The following is a 14789-nucleotide window of genomic DNA, read 5'->3' on the forward strand; positions in this document are numbered from 1 at the left end:
TGCTTAAAAGACATATTGGCTTACATACACAGCAATGTTTCAAAGTTTTGTCTGTTTAGTAATAATATATTTTAAGGTGTAATTTGTCATTTATTTGTCATACTACAATCATTGTTTTAGTTAGTTATAGGCTATATTTACATGAATTAAAAGTCATAAAGTAACTGTTTTGCTGCTTTTATTCCGTTATGTATTTCTTCAAATGTATTTGGATTTAAGTATTATAATAATCAACAGTTTTCTTTTTATATGTTGTACAGTGCAACTTGTACAAAGTATCCCTGTATCTTTAATGTACAGCATTAATGTAACTGTCATAAAAGGGCTCCTCATAAAGTGTTAATTCCTGTTATCCAACAACAGACTATTTTTTAAATTGTATTAACCATTATATGTGTGTGATTATCACTGATATTGAAAGATATATATATAGTTTATTTATTTATTTATTTATTTTTAATTTTTTTGCCACTTTTACCCACATCGAACTTCAAAACATTGGGACAGAAAGCCCAAGGATTCACAAGCAGATCTGTTTATTCTGACCTAGATTGATAATACATTATGGCAGTCTTAAATGTATGTATGTATATATATATATAATATATATATATATATAATATATATATATAATATATATATATATATATTATATAAAACCAGTATAAAATGATCAGTTCTATACACATGGTACAAAAGCTATTACTCAAATAGCTGTGGTGTTGAAACAGTGGGAAGGCCACTGTGGGAAGATGTGCAGGCCAGACAAGCTGTCAGATCTCCTCGGATGTTTCATTTATGCATAAATCGTATCCTTATAATACATAGTTACCCGCTGACACAAAATAATAGATCACAGTATGCCATTTTGTACCTGAGATGAAACACTTAGCTGAGAATAATAACAAAAGTTGGATGGATGTCTGATAAAAATGTACAGATACAGATACTAAAACCACACAAGATAATTGTCAAATTGACATAAACTAGATGGAAATCAACAGCTGATGAATGAACTATCAATGTGCATGATTGTAAGTAGAGACCATGGACCGTTCAATAATGTTTTTAGATACTGATGCACTGTTGCATGTAATTATTCTTCCTTAAGAAGAATCAATCTTAGTTGAAATTGAAATCAAATAATATTTGCCAAAATAGTACGTGCATGTTGTGTAATACTGCAATATAAGTATAAATCTAAATCTGAAAATAATATTGCAGAGATAATATTTAAAGCCAAATAGCTCATACAAGTCAAAAAGAAAAGAAAAAAAGAGTTTCTCCTGCTAGATAGGTGCTTTTTTAGGCTTAAAAAATCTGAAAAGCTAAAAAGATGAATGAGTCCCTTGCCATAAATTAGACATGTTTTTCTTTTGATTATTCCAAAAAAAGGAATAATAGGCTGTCTTGTTTTAAAAAAGCATGTATTTCTGTGTCTACCACCAGAAAATGCAGAGGTATGTGGGTTTATGTCCTGTCTGTCATTCAGAGACCCACAGAAAACAGAAAACAAACAATGTTTAAGTATCACTCAAAACACTTTCTAAATTCTCAAGTCACTGGCTGGTTTAAATAACCAAGTCTTCGGAACAGAATCTCAAAAATCTCAGCGATACAGAGGAGTATGGTGATGACGGTAAAGGTGTACATCGCACTGAGGAAGATAGTCTTCTCAAAGTGTTCAGGGACCATACACTTTGAGATGCTGAAGATCTTTGCAAGGGCACTGACATCGCACATATAAAGAGGATCAACCAGGAACCCAAAAAGGTGGCTCTGAAGCCAGAATGCTAAAACTTCCAGGATTATTCTCAACAGGACAGAGATGATGTAAAAGATTGTGGACACTGGCCGCTGAAGGATCTCATCCTGGTCTATATTTTTACAGGCAGCATAAAGATGAAACACAGCTCCAGGCACCAAGACAGTGACTAGCTGCAATGCCCAGAATACCTACAAAACAAAAACAAAACAGCTTAATTTTTGTCCTTTTCTGTCTTTAGGTTTGTTTGTTTGTTTTTCCACTTTTGTCCTTTTGCGCAGTAGTATGTTTTTTATTCACGTTTCCACCAAAGAATTAAAATAGATAATAGGCCATAACACATCTTCGCAATCATCTTGTCACACTCATATAATAGAAAACTTGAACAAATAGTTCACCCAAAAGTGAAAATACGCTGACATTTTAGTCACCCTCATGCCATCAAAGATGTAGATGAGTTTATTTCTTCATTTGAATACATTTGGAGAAATGTAATATTGCATCACTTGCTCGCCAACGAATCCTCTGCAGTGAATGGGTGCCGTCAGAATGATAATTCAAACAGCTGATAAAAACATCACAATGTTCCATAAGTATTCCACATGGCTACAGTCCTTTAATACATTGTCTTGTGAATTAAAACGTTTTTAATACTTGTGTGGTTTTCTTGTGGATTATTGTGATATTTTTATCAGCTGTTTTGAATCTTATTCACTGCAGAGGATCCATTGGTGAGCAAGTGATGCTGAATTTCTCCAAATCAGGTAAATCGACCGAGAAACAAACTCTTCTACATCTTGGATGGCCTGTGGGTAAGTCAGTCTTTCAGCAAATTTTCAATGAGCTATTCCTTCAGTTTATTTCAGTGGAAGTGACAGATAAGTAAGCTTCAAATCTTAAAGTTACTAGGACAGGGTTTTTTTTTTTTTTTTTATTTATTTTTTTACATCTATGTTTTGGTTATTGGGTATACAAAATAGTTTTTTTTTTTAAGATACAGTAGGTTGCCAGATACCTCAACTAAAAATCTTGCATGTTTAGTTTCATGTTTAGATCAGTAAAAATGAATTAATGATATAATAAAAAGCTATTAGCTTCTCAGAATTAATCTTTTATTTGGGGGGGGGAGGTTGTTCTTCCCAATTCTTTTTACAGGAATAATCACTTTTACATGTCATTTCATGCATGTTTTGATACCACAATAGCAGGTTATTAACTCAAAACATTTTCAAGCACTTTTACCTGAGGTGTTATAGGCCTGAACTGGTTGTAACAGTAAAGGTTTATTTCCCTTTTGTCTGGATCACAGCTGAAGTGGAGGGCCTCATTGCCATAGACGGCGAATCCAAGGACTCCAAGGAAAAATGTACGCACAGAGCCAAAAAACAGTGTGTGGAACTGGCCTATCACTGTTGGAGGCCTGAGCTGAAATATGCAATGAAAAGATTATAACACACAAATGCAAGACCAGACATGCGTCCACTAAAATCATGTTTATAATACATTTTTCTAATTTTGCATATAAAGATAAAACTGTACATTACATACTTACACATCCTTCATAAAAGTTTTTGATGTAGTTTAATGACATATTTTGACTTCACAACTTTGCATCATTAACTTGTCACCATCATTGCCAGTCTTCTAGCCTCAGGCAGAGGCGGATGGCATTTGCGACCTTTCGCTTTAGAAACCCCTTGTCAATGCATTCTCTTTTTATCCGCAGTGCCTTCATCAATTTACTCACTCAGTGCAAAAAAAAAAAAAAAAAAAAAAAAAACGGACCAAAAACAAAAAAGAAAAATAACAAAGGCCACATGACATGTGGTCAGCCCATAGGCTAATCCCTATTCAACTCTGTCAGCGAAAAAACAACTCTTGTATCTCACAATAGAAAAGAGCAACCGTGACAATTGCAATGAAATGCAATTGTATCGCTGGGCAGATCACATAATGTAAAACAACAATTAACAAATAACTAAAATTACTAAGCAGAACTTAAACAGGCTTTTCAAATCAATGTAATAAATGGCATTTAAGACAAGTGCATTTTGCAAAACAATGTCAAAACAAAGGATGTCTGTGTAATGTTATCTAGTGATTTTGAGACTCTTTAAAACACCTGTAGACCAGGTACTGATGTATATACCTGTACAATTTTCGTTCTTTATTACATATAATTTCTATATACTATATAGCTATACATCTATATAATTTAATTGCTATAGGCCTAGTGAAAGTTTCTCTAGACTTACCCGCATTCTCTCTTCTCTAAAACTACAGCACGAGTAACGTTCTCACGGTAAGAAACGTTTCACAAACGTTAAATCGTCTATTAAAAGTCCACACACCAACCGTAATCCAGGCGGAGTGCTGTTCATCCCCCTTCTTAAATCAGAACCGAGGTCCTGCTCTCATGTCACTGCGTCCCGAGGGAAAGACAGACCTGCTGGAAAAGCGCATGTTGGGGGCGCCTTTCTGACGGCAAGCTTTTCGAGTCATAAACCAGAGAGCAAACAGACAGGCGAGGCATCAAAGAAACGTAGGAAAGAATAGATCATTATGGCCACAGAGAAGCTAATTACCGAAAATAAGAGTGCCGGGGTCTGGCGGTCATACGGTCATTGTGCACGTGGTGCACACGCAAGCATAGCTGTCAATCAAAGTGATGCTCCATATATGACCATGCTTGATTGTTCTGTTAGCTCACAGAGATTATTGCATAATGGATGACTCTATAATATGAGTTTATATAAGCGCAAAATGATTTTGTCTGTTTAAAGCAGTATTTCTCAGAATAAAAAGTCACTGATTTATAAAATAATAATAATAATAATAATAGAAATGGAGAAGGAAAAGCATGTACCTTACTGCAACTAAATAGTTCAGTTGCATTGTTCTCTAATTCGATTTTCTGTTTCCAGTATTAACATGTTGCATCAAGAGCGTCTGAAAACACCAGCAGATGTCACTAAATCAACAAATGACGGCATGCAACCCAAGTGGCGAATTATATCCATTTAGCCTATTAACAAAGGACACATTTACATCAGACAACATCTGTGTTGCGGTAAACATACACAGATAGATAAAATTGATTTTGTTCGTAGGATGTGAGTCAAGGTGAGTAACCAGACCAGATGAACTGCTACAGAGGCAGATAACTAGTATACTTTTCATTAGTTGTCTGAAACCCATTCAGGTATGCAAGGCTCATGTCAATGGGAATTTGACTGTTCCCTTTGCTGATCTTAAACGGAGCAGAACTTATCTCCGTCACTTTGGTGCATTTCTCAAATCAGTAATGAAATTCTCAAAACTACTTGTACAACCTCCACATCATCTAGTCATTTATACACATCATAAAACCAGTTCGCTCAAAATGTATCATATAATTTTCTGTGCAATAGTCTTACCCCTCAAAACATCTAGTCTCTAGTTCATCGTATAAGTCATTAAATGCAAAATGGTTAATCTAGTTGTCATAAACTGCCAAGCACACTTTTTATTTTTATTTTTACAAATTATTATTAGACTTTTTTTAATTAGGCATGCATTGTGCAAGTGAATCTTTACTAATGAAGAGAATGTAGATGATAAACCAATGATAAACCATTTCTCTGAAATAGCTCAAAGGTTCATCTCATGAATCTTCAGTTGGAAAGCATATACTGTATAGACAGAGGACAACACAAGAGTTACAAATTCTGAAAATTGACTTATTTTCATCTTTGTTTCCATATTTATTTTTCCTTTTCTATATCATAATGACATTGCAAAGGTTTTTTTATTGTTATTTTTTGGGTCAGACCACTAGTAAAAGTGTAACTGGGAATTCTATCCAGTCTCTTTCAATCAATATCCAACATACAGTAATGTGTAAATGTGTACTTTTGAAATGGACATATGGATATACTGTAAGCATATGGCATACTGTTCAATACAGTAACTGTCATACAAAATGTTGCCATGGTTTACATCAGAACTTTCCTCCAGAGTACACTGTTATATCGACAACATGACTAAGCAATTTGACTGTCTTATCCGTAAACTATGACACAAGGACTTGTCATTCTGATGGCACTGAAATGTTCATTGACACAGATATTTTTTTTTTTTGAGAGACAAACTAAGGATTTTGAGCAAGAGATTGGCTTTTGCAGGTAATCCATTGTGTTTTGCTATTTGTACGAGTTGTTTTGAGAAATGCACTTACTGTTTTGCAAATCTCAAGGATGATTCGAGAAATGTACCAAAGCAACTGAGAAACACTGCAAAAGTTTTTGTATTCAGCATAAAGCCACAAAGACGAGTTAAGAAGCAGTACAGACACAACCATGAGAAATTAGTTCTGAGACCAAGGCCAACTAAAAAAAAATCTGATTTCAAGATCTGTCTGGACAAGGAACCTTTGACATTAGCACTTATTATCCATAAATATCTGTTTTCAGTGGCTTTTTTTTTTACCCTGTAAGGACTAAGGCAGACCTAAATAGAGGTTTGAATAAAACATCTCTTTATGTAATTCTTTGGTTACATTATGCAGTGACACACAACTAAAATAAAATAAAAATAAAAAATAAAAAGTGTTCTCCATGTGTTTTGCAAGGGACTGGAGAATTTCCTTTTCTATCTTTCTTTTTAATATACCTGTTTTTCTACTCTATAGTCCAGACCCAGTTGGTTTTCTGATTACATGTTTATTGCAATTCTTCCCTCAGCAAATCCCCCCTGCGAGTCATAGAAAGAGCATGAAAGAGCTCCAGCCGAACCCCGATAAGGGAACGCGCGAACAAAAGCTGCACCTGACGAGGCCAGAAAACACAATCCTAGCTTGAGCTGATGAGCAACCGCACCATATGACCAACATCATTCTTTCAGAGTTAGGGCTTCGTTTTAATAAATATATAAATAAAAACACTTTAAACCAGATCGTGAAGGGTGATAGATAGATAGATAGATAGATAGATAGATAGATAGATAGATAGATAGATAGATAGATAGATAGATATATAGATAGATAGATAGATAGATAGATAGACAGATAGAGAGATAGATAGGTTTAGAACTGTTTGGTGCTGCGCTCTGCAACACTGTCTGCATTGAAGCGGTGGCTCATATGGCAAGCCAATTGAACATGTGTACCTTTAATAATATGTATTATGCTTACTTGTTTTCTAATTAATACTAATAGTTAAACCGGAATAGTTGCCAGAACCAACTCAAATACACAAAGACTAGTCGTGATAAATGAATACATGCTAGTATTAAATGACTGATTATGTCAAGGCAAGTCAAGTCACCTTTATTCTATAACACTTTATCTAATACAGATTGTTTCAAAACAGGTTCAAAGTAATAAACAGAAAAATAGCATAAGCAATTATGAAAACTCAATAATGAGACAATTCAGATTCTATAAAACAGATCTAATAAGACAACAGTGACATTATTTAGCTTAAGTCAGTTTAGTGTTGATATCAACAGGCAGTTTATATCAATAAAATGTAAAGTTAATCTATTCTGAAGTGAATTCAATTCAGCTGAGTAGTTTTACAGAAGCCAGCATTATTATTAGTTATTCAGTTTGAGTCAATCCAACGTCAAATAAATACAGTTGAAGAAAAGTGTAGATGCTGCAAGAAGTGATTAACCCAAGAAGTAGCTACAGAAGAGTGTCAATATCCAGCGTTTTTGTGAATGAGAAAACTAGAAATACTATTCACTTTTGGATTTTTACTAGCAGTCTAAAACACGTGTTAATAACATCAATACACAATAGTTTGTCTAAAGGGTTAAATGTTAAAATGGTTTGCCACATGCTCCCCTTTACTTGCTCCTGTCCGTCAAAGAAGCCAGTCAACTTTTAGGTACGTGGCTGAAGACATCGCTCATTTCAGCACTAAGTTTGGTGGACAGCGCCTCTCTATCCCTCTCTCCCCAGCTGGAAGCCCTTCTAACCACTAAAACAAAATATGGATAACATTTCCTCTGAGGATACCGTAGTTTACGAGAACTTCACAGATGACTGGACATCAGATGGAGGGGAAACGGTGCATTTCATCATTCAGTGCGTTATCCCGTCGGTCTACATACTTATCATAACCGTTGGTTTACTGGGCAACATTACTCTTGTGAAAATATTCATCACTACCAGCGCGATGCGAAGTGTGCCAAACATTTTCATCTCAAGCTTGGCCGTGGGAGATCTTTTGCTTTTAGTCACTTGTGTACCAGTGGACGCGTTCAGGTATTTCTACGAGGAGTGGATTTTTGGAACGGTGGCTTGTAAGATGATCCCGGTGATCCAGCTCACCTCGGTCGGAGTCTCCGTGTTCACTCTCACGGCACTAAGCGCGGACAGGTAAAAAAATAAAAATGCTCATTGTACCACTCATTGTAATCACTGCCACATTCACTACTCTGAAGATAATTACGTTTAGATATAAGATTATGATTTTTAACCGTAAAAACAAACAAGAGAAATTAGCAATAAACATTTTTTTAAACTATTTTGAATAAGAACAATATCTCTATTTACTGCTTTAAGTCATTCAACATTATATAATTCCTTATTAAGCACCTGTAGCTGAGGGCAAATACAAATTACTTTGATTTATAGAGGAACTAATCGTGATGATGTAGATATCATACAGCATTTGGCAAACAGCCTGCAGGAATTACATTTGATTCATGGCTCAGATATATTTCTCAACAACAAAAATGCTGTTAATTTTTTTGACATTACACAGAGTGATGGGGTTAGGTGAGCACAGAGCACAAATTTGGAAGGTTAATAAAAGATTTATTATGTAGTTTGGTATTTTATATTTTATATTTTCTGTACACATAAATATTCTTTAGAAGGTCGGAAGTCATCTTAACAGCCTACCCCTGACATTATTATTCTGATTTACTCTCACTGCAGTGAATTTTTATTTTAGAAATGCAGCGTTTTCATAACCAAATTGGACCAAGACTGTTGTCAATAACAGAGGCATCATTACAGCCAAGAGATGAGTGTTCTGGACAAAGCTTAGTAAAAAAAAAATATAGTGTTTATTAAAAGAAATCTCCACATACATTGGGATAATAATTCCCTAATATTTCTTCTAATAAACATTATATATTAATACTAATATATTGTTTTATTTACAGTATTGATAAGCTCATTTCTGGCTGCATTAGTGGAAATTAATAGCATTAAAAATGTAGCTCAGGATTCGTGGTGAAGATGACATATGTCCACTCTGTTTCACATACTCTGTGTTATACTTCATTGTTGTGTCAGTGCTTGGGGGGCCCTTGCTAAAGGTGATGACCTTTCCTGGTCTGATTTGTTGCTCTGTCTGTTCGTTGTTTGGAGCACCTAAAAGTTCATTTGTGTCACAGTGATTATGCCATCACCCTGGGGTCCAAGCAGTTCTCATTTATTGCTATTGATTTGTAGGCTACATTAACAGTTCTTTTCCCCAAAACGACAATCGTGATGCAAAATGTAGTCAATGTTCAGCTACTTGTGATAATGAATTACCTGGCCAAAGGAATTAAGTCTAAAATTATAGATTTGAGGAAGGACGACAAGTGCATTGACGATTTCTAAAGTCACCCAAACGATTGTTTTAAAGACTTGATCTGATTAGAATTTATTTCATACTCAGTCATGCATGAAATACAATTAAGTTCATTTGCATTTCAGTGAGTTCATACTGTATGTTCAACTGAGACTTGTTTACTCAGGGAGAAATGAAGCTGTGATCGTGGCGGTCCCCAGCTAACTCATGAGGCAGGGCAGTCCGTTTTCATTGAGAGAGGAAAAAGCAAACCCGGGGCAGTGAAACCTGGTAGAGGAGACATCAGGGCAAGGATGCTGTCGTATGAGACTTTCATTTACTTTAGAGATGATAGCAGCAGAATGTCTAAAGGACACTGTCAAATAAATCAAAATATTTCAGTTTTTCAATAGGAGAAAATAGACGATTTAATTGGAACAAAAGCAACCAATTTTCCACAATGAATTTCCTCTATTGGTTTTTTTTGTATTCTGTCTGTAGGCTTTGCAGCTCCAGCACAATATCTGAAAGATGTGCACAGATGAACTATCTTTTCTTTCAGGAAAAAAAAAAACATTAACCTAGAAATGAATTATTTATGACTTTGATCATGTAGTTTTAGACTTACTGCTGATCACCAGTGTAAAGGTTATTTAGGTTCAAGTAGAGAAGTAACATATGATTAAAAATTATATATATATATATATATATATATATAATTTTTAATCATATGTTACTTCTCTCTCTCTCTCTCTCTCTCTCTCTCTCTATATATATATATATATATATATATATATATATATATATATATATATATATACAGTATATATATAATTTGTTACATTATTATAAAGATAGCACATGGATAGCACAAATCACATTGTAAATATATATAAATTATTTAAAATGTTTAAAAATATTTTATTATATAAATATATAATAAATATAAAAATTATTCAACACTGATTTCACACTGTAATATTGTGATTTTATAATTCGAAAAATCTGTAGTGGCAAAGTAAAAATAAAAAAATAAAAAAATACATGTTAGTTAGTCCCCAAGAAAAATAAAATGATTCTTATCGCTTGAAAATGATCATTTAACAGTGCCCCGACCCTCTGAAATACTGCGGTTTGTTTAAATACATAAATAAATAAACATTAATGCAGATGTTTCACAGTGTCTATGTCCGATTGTGTCTGTGCTGACAGAGAAGTCAAATTCTTCAAAGACTGTCACATAATAAACTTATCCAATAAGAGAAATGTATCTCTGTATGATGACAGCAGTAATTTTAACAACATGGAATGAAACTGAATAAGACATTGAGTTGTAACACTTAAAACGCACGTCTCAAAACCGCTGTTTAATAATAATGGGTCAAGTACTGTATAAACAGGCACACATTCTGGGGTGGACTAACCATAACCAGAGAATCAAATCTGACTTCAGATAAGAGCCCACAGTGTTGTTTTCCCTCAAGCAATGGAAAATTGTTGATAAACAAAGAAATGTTCTCTTTCATACATCCTCAACCTGAATGAATTGCACAGCAATCTGTGTGCTGACAATTCTTCACATATGTTTCTCTTAGACACAAAGCTATTGTGAATCCCATGGACATCCAGACCTCCAGCGCAGTGTTCTGGACCTGCTTGAAGGCTGTCACTATATGGGTTGTCTCAGTGCTGCTGGCTATCCCTGAGGCGGTCTTCTCGCAGGTGGTTCATATGCCAGACAAGAACATGACATTCACCGCCTGTGTACCGTATCCACTCTCCAACGAGATGCATCCTAAGATTCACTCCATTATGATATTCCTTGTCTACTTCCTCATCCCGTTGAGCATTATCTCTGTTTACTACTACCACATTGCGAGGACACTTAACAAGAGTGCTCATGATATGCCAGGTGAGATTAGTGAGCACTCCAAAAGACAGGTAAGAGGTCCAGGGGAAGGGCATACATCTCACACTGTTGAATGCATACACTCCATACCGTATCTTATTTTCCCCCTATCTGTCAGATCTGATTTTTATTTATCTGTCTGATTTTTTAATCTTTCTATTATATATATCCATCCTTCTATCCATCCATCCGATTATCTGTCTATTCCGTTTTTGGAGTTGTCCAACCAAAATTACTTTTGTCACACAAAAAAAAGTAGCATGTTGGATTTACTTTTCTCAAAATTTCACAAATTTCACAAATAATTATAAGAAATAACTCTTTAATCAAATTCAGGAATTCAGTTAAAGTTCAAAAGGCATTCTTAATACAGTTCATAATACATATAGCCCTCACCCATTATTTAGAAACAATGTCAAATTGTTGTAACGAAATGGAATTGGCCCTTTTATGATGATCTAATATTAGGTTAATTTCTCTAAACATTTTTAGAGAAACTATAAAATGAGCCACTGTTGAACTGAGGGACACCCTTCAGAAAATGTTCCCTTGACAGTTTTTTTTTTTGAGACAGGGCACTTTATGTTTTGCTGGGCTGTGAATCATCAGTTCAGCACTGTGCCAAGGGTCCTTAAGGATGACAGATATTCTCTTTGATAATCTCTTTTTCAAGGCAGCTAAATTTTTCCACTCCCTCTTGCCCTTGATAATACAATATATCATCCTAGTTGAGGTTTACCGCAGCTCTTATCTCTTCTGGTTGTAAGTAATTATGCATTTCACAGGGCAAAACAACACAGTCTTTCTCATCCATCTATCATTCATTTCTCTGAATGGCATGAATGGCTTTATTGGGATATAATCTCTTGTATTATGCACTGCATGTACTTCATTGAACAAATAAGCATTGCTAGCACAGCAGATTCTCTAGAACCAGCTGATAAAAAAAAAGAAAAGAAAAAAGAAAAATACATATCTATAAGTTAAAATTCAGACATTATTTACTCACCCTCAGATTATTCCAAACCAGAATGAGTTTCCTTATTCTGTGGAAAATAAAATAAGATAAATTCAAAGCACAAAGCAACATGCACTACCACGTTTGGAATAATTACGATTTCTTAAATACGTTTGAAAGAAGTCTCTTATGCTCACCAAGGTTGCAATTATTTGATCAAAAATGCAGACGAAAATATTATCACAATTTAAAATAATAATATCTGTTAAATAATCTGTTTAAAATAATCTGTTTTAATATGCCACAAAATATTAAGCAGAAAAAAAAATTGTTTTCAACCTGCATCAAATCATCATATTAGAATTATTTCTGAAGGATTATGTGACACTAAAGCCTGGAGTATTGGCTGCTGAAAATCCAGCTTTGCCATCACAGGAAAAAAAAATCATTTTAAAATATAAAATTCACAATATTACTGTTTTTGCTTTATTTTTGATCAAATAAATGTAGCCTTGTTAAGCTTTTTAAAGAGACTTCCTTCAAAAAAACATGTTAATGATATAGGTGAAACATAAATTGCTAAAAAGAACACATGTTAGAACTAAACTTGATTCCAGCAAATGACAATCAATTACTGGGTTAAGAATCAGGATAGAGGATGTACTACTGAACCTGCATGCATTTTTATTGACCTTTTTCTCATCTAAAATGCACCCTGTGCTTTATCGAGTGGTCTAATCTGTCATTTTTTTCATCTCTTTTTTGAGACGGAAACGAGGAAGCGTCTAGCCAAGATCGTTTTGGTTTTTGTGGGCCTCTTCGCGCTTTGCTGGTTCCCCAACCACGTTCTCTACATGTACCGCTCATTCAACTATCGACAGATCGACTCTTCACTGTCACACCTCATCATCACGCTTGTGGCGCGTGTGTTGAGTTTCTCCAGCTCCTGTGTGAACCCATTTGCCCTGTACCTACTGAGCGAGAGCTTCCGGAGGCACTTCAACAACCAGCTGCTGTGCAGACAGCACAAATACCAAGAGCACAACACCAGCTACCTCCAGAGCACCTCTGCTATCCGCATGACTTCCATCAGGAAGAGTACACCTGCTGTTGCCAACGGACATGGCCACAAAACAGGAGTCTGCATTTAGCATTTGTTCTCCAGATTGATCAAAACCTCAGCATAATGGTTGCTGGTGACTCACATTTAGGTTTAGTTGAAGTGTTTGGTGACCCAGCTGGGTATACGAGCGGTTATTGAAGCAGGGAAGACAGAGGGATTACTCCTGTATATATTGCATGCACTTTTTTTTTTCATCGGTTGCAGTGTTGCTTGAGCCCAAGAATGAAATTTGCTTCATTTTTGAAACATTATTCTTATTGCAAACAGAAGGGAATGGATATCTCGCTGATAAATGAAGACTAATTATATTTCTCCTCAACCAAAACACAATTTCTGCCTGTATAAAATATCAGATCTGTACGAAAAAAATTATACTAAAGGTTTCCATTATTGTATAATGGCAGGTTTGCTTTTCAGTTCAATCTTATTTCATTTATCATCCAATCAAATGATGAAAATTCACAGATGGAAAGTGCACTTAATACAGTAAATGAATGTTCGGGAAAGCAGTTTTGATTTCACCGGGGGACAAGCGTATTATAGAGATGCCACTGAAATCGTTTCCATTGCCTATGATCGCTTTCTATTTCTCAGACAATGACAATATATTCGATTTAGGAGCAATGGAAGACATGGCTCTTCCCGGTGAATGTTAATGTCCATGATTATAGATCAGAGAGGTCGCACACTCAAGGGTAAACTGTGGTGATTAGATTAATATGTGCATAAACAGATTAGTATTCAACATGAATATAAATTTCCCCCTCACCTTCCAATATATGAGTCATAGGAATGACAAGATCATTGTGGCAGAATATATGCTGTGTATCATTCTTAGATTCACCAGCAAATATTGTCATTATAAACACTGCATCATTATTTGAAAGGGGGTGATTATTTTCTATACCTAGTGTAATGTTGTAGAATAATCATTCAGTCATGAAGTGAAAATATCACCTATAAATGTAGCAACTGCCATTAGCTTCTGGACTAAAACAGGCAGTGGACATTTGAGCCACGTTTTGAGCCTTCATGAAGTTCCTGAACTATAAAAGAGCATCAAACCTTAACATTACATGACACAATTTAGTGCCCTATACAATGAGGTTAAAGAAGGTTTTATTTTGTGATGTTGTGGCCCTCAAGGTATTATTTTGGTGAATCTGTACACTTTTAATCAACACACACTTTCACTTAGACCTTCAAAGTATGTATTTCATTGGTCATCATAATGCACTTTGGTCTTATTTACTGAACAAGTCAAATCCCTTTTCCACTTTCTTTCAAAACAATAAAATCCATTTTAATGACAAAATGTAATTAGTGATAACTAATTTGTCCTTGTAAAGAGATATCTCATTTCTCACAACACATATTCTTTGACCTAAAGCAATGCGTTTTATGTTTTTATATTTATGTTGAATATTAACTTGACTTAGTTGACACTTTTTACAACTCTTTCAAGTAATACATTTCAAGAG

General features: G+C 34.8%; 2 protein-coding genes across 3 annotated transcripts; one reads left to right on the forward strand and one right to left on the reverse strand.

Annotated features, from left to right (window-relative positions):
* Positions 1–665: 665 nt before the first annotated feature.
* Positions 666–4367, reverse strand: LOC113051153 (gap junction epsilon-1 protein-like). 2 transcript variants are annotated; one of them, XM_026214745.1, is made up of 3 exons: positions 4117–4367; positions 3008–3190; positions 666–1956 (listed from the first exon to the last, which is right to left on the reverse strand). In XM_026214745.1, exons 1-3 carry the CDS (start codon positions 4144–4146, stop codon positions 1555–1557), a joined length of 615 nt encoding a protein of 204 aa, XP_026070530.1. In that variant the 5' UTR covers positions 4147–4367; the 3' UTR covers positions 666–1554. The 2 variants fall into 2 exon arrangements, with proteins under 2 accessions (XP_026070530.1, XP_026070531.1); XM_026214746.1 differs by having other exon boundaries at positions 4021–4367.
* A 3321-nt stretch (positions 4368–7688) lies between these two features.
* On the forward strand, positions 7689–13660 carry LOC113051154 (neuromedin-B receptor-like). The gene is made up of 3 exons (XM_026214747.1): positions 7689–8129; positions 10914–11259; positions 12953–13660. Exons 1-3 carry the CDS (start codon positions 7741–7743, stop codon positions 13334–13336), a joined length of 1119 nt encoding a protein of 372 aa, XP_026070532.1. The 5' UTR covers positions 7689–7740; the 3' UTR covers positions 13337–13660.
* The last annotated feature ends 1129 nt before the right edge of the window (positions 13661–14789 follow it).

Source organism: Carassius auratus, chromosome 31, assembly GCF_003368295.1.
Source record: "Carassius auratus strain Wakin chromosome 31, ASM336829v1, whole genome shotgun sequence".
In the NCBI taxonomy this organism is placed as follows: Eukaryota; Metazoa; Chordata; class Actinopteri; order Cypriniformes; family Cyprinidae; genus Carassius; species Carassius auratus.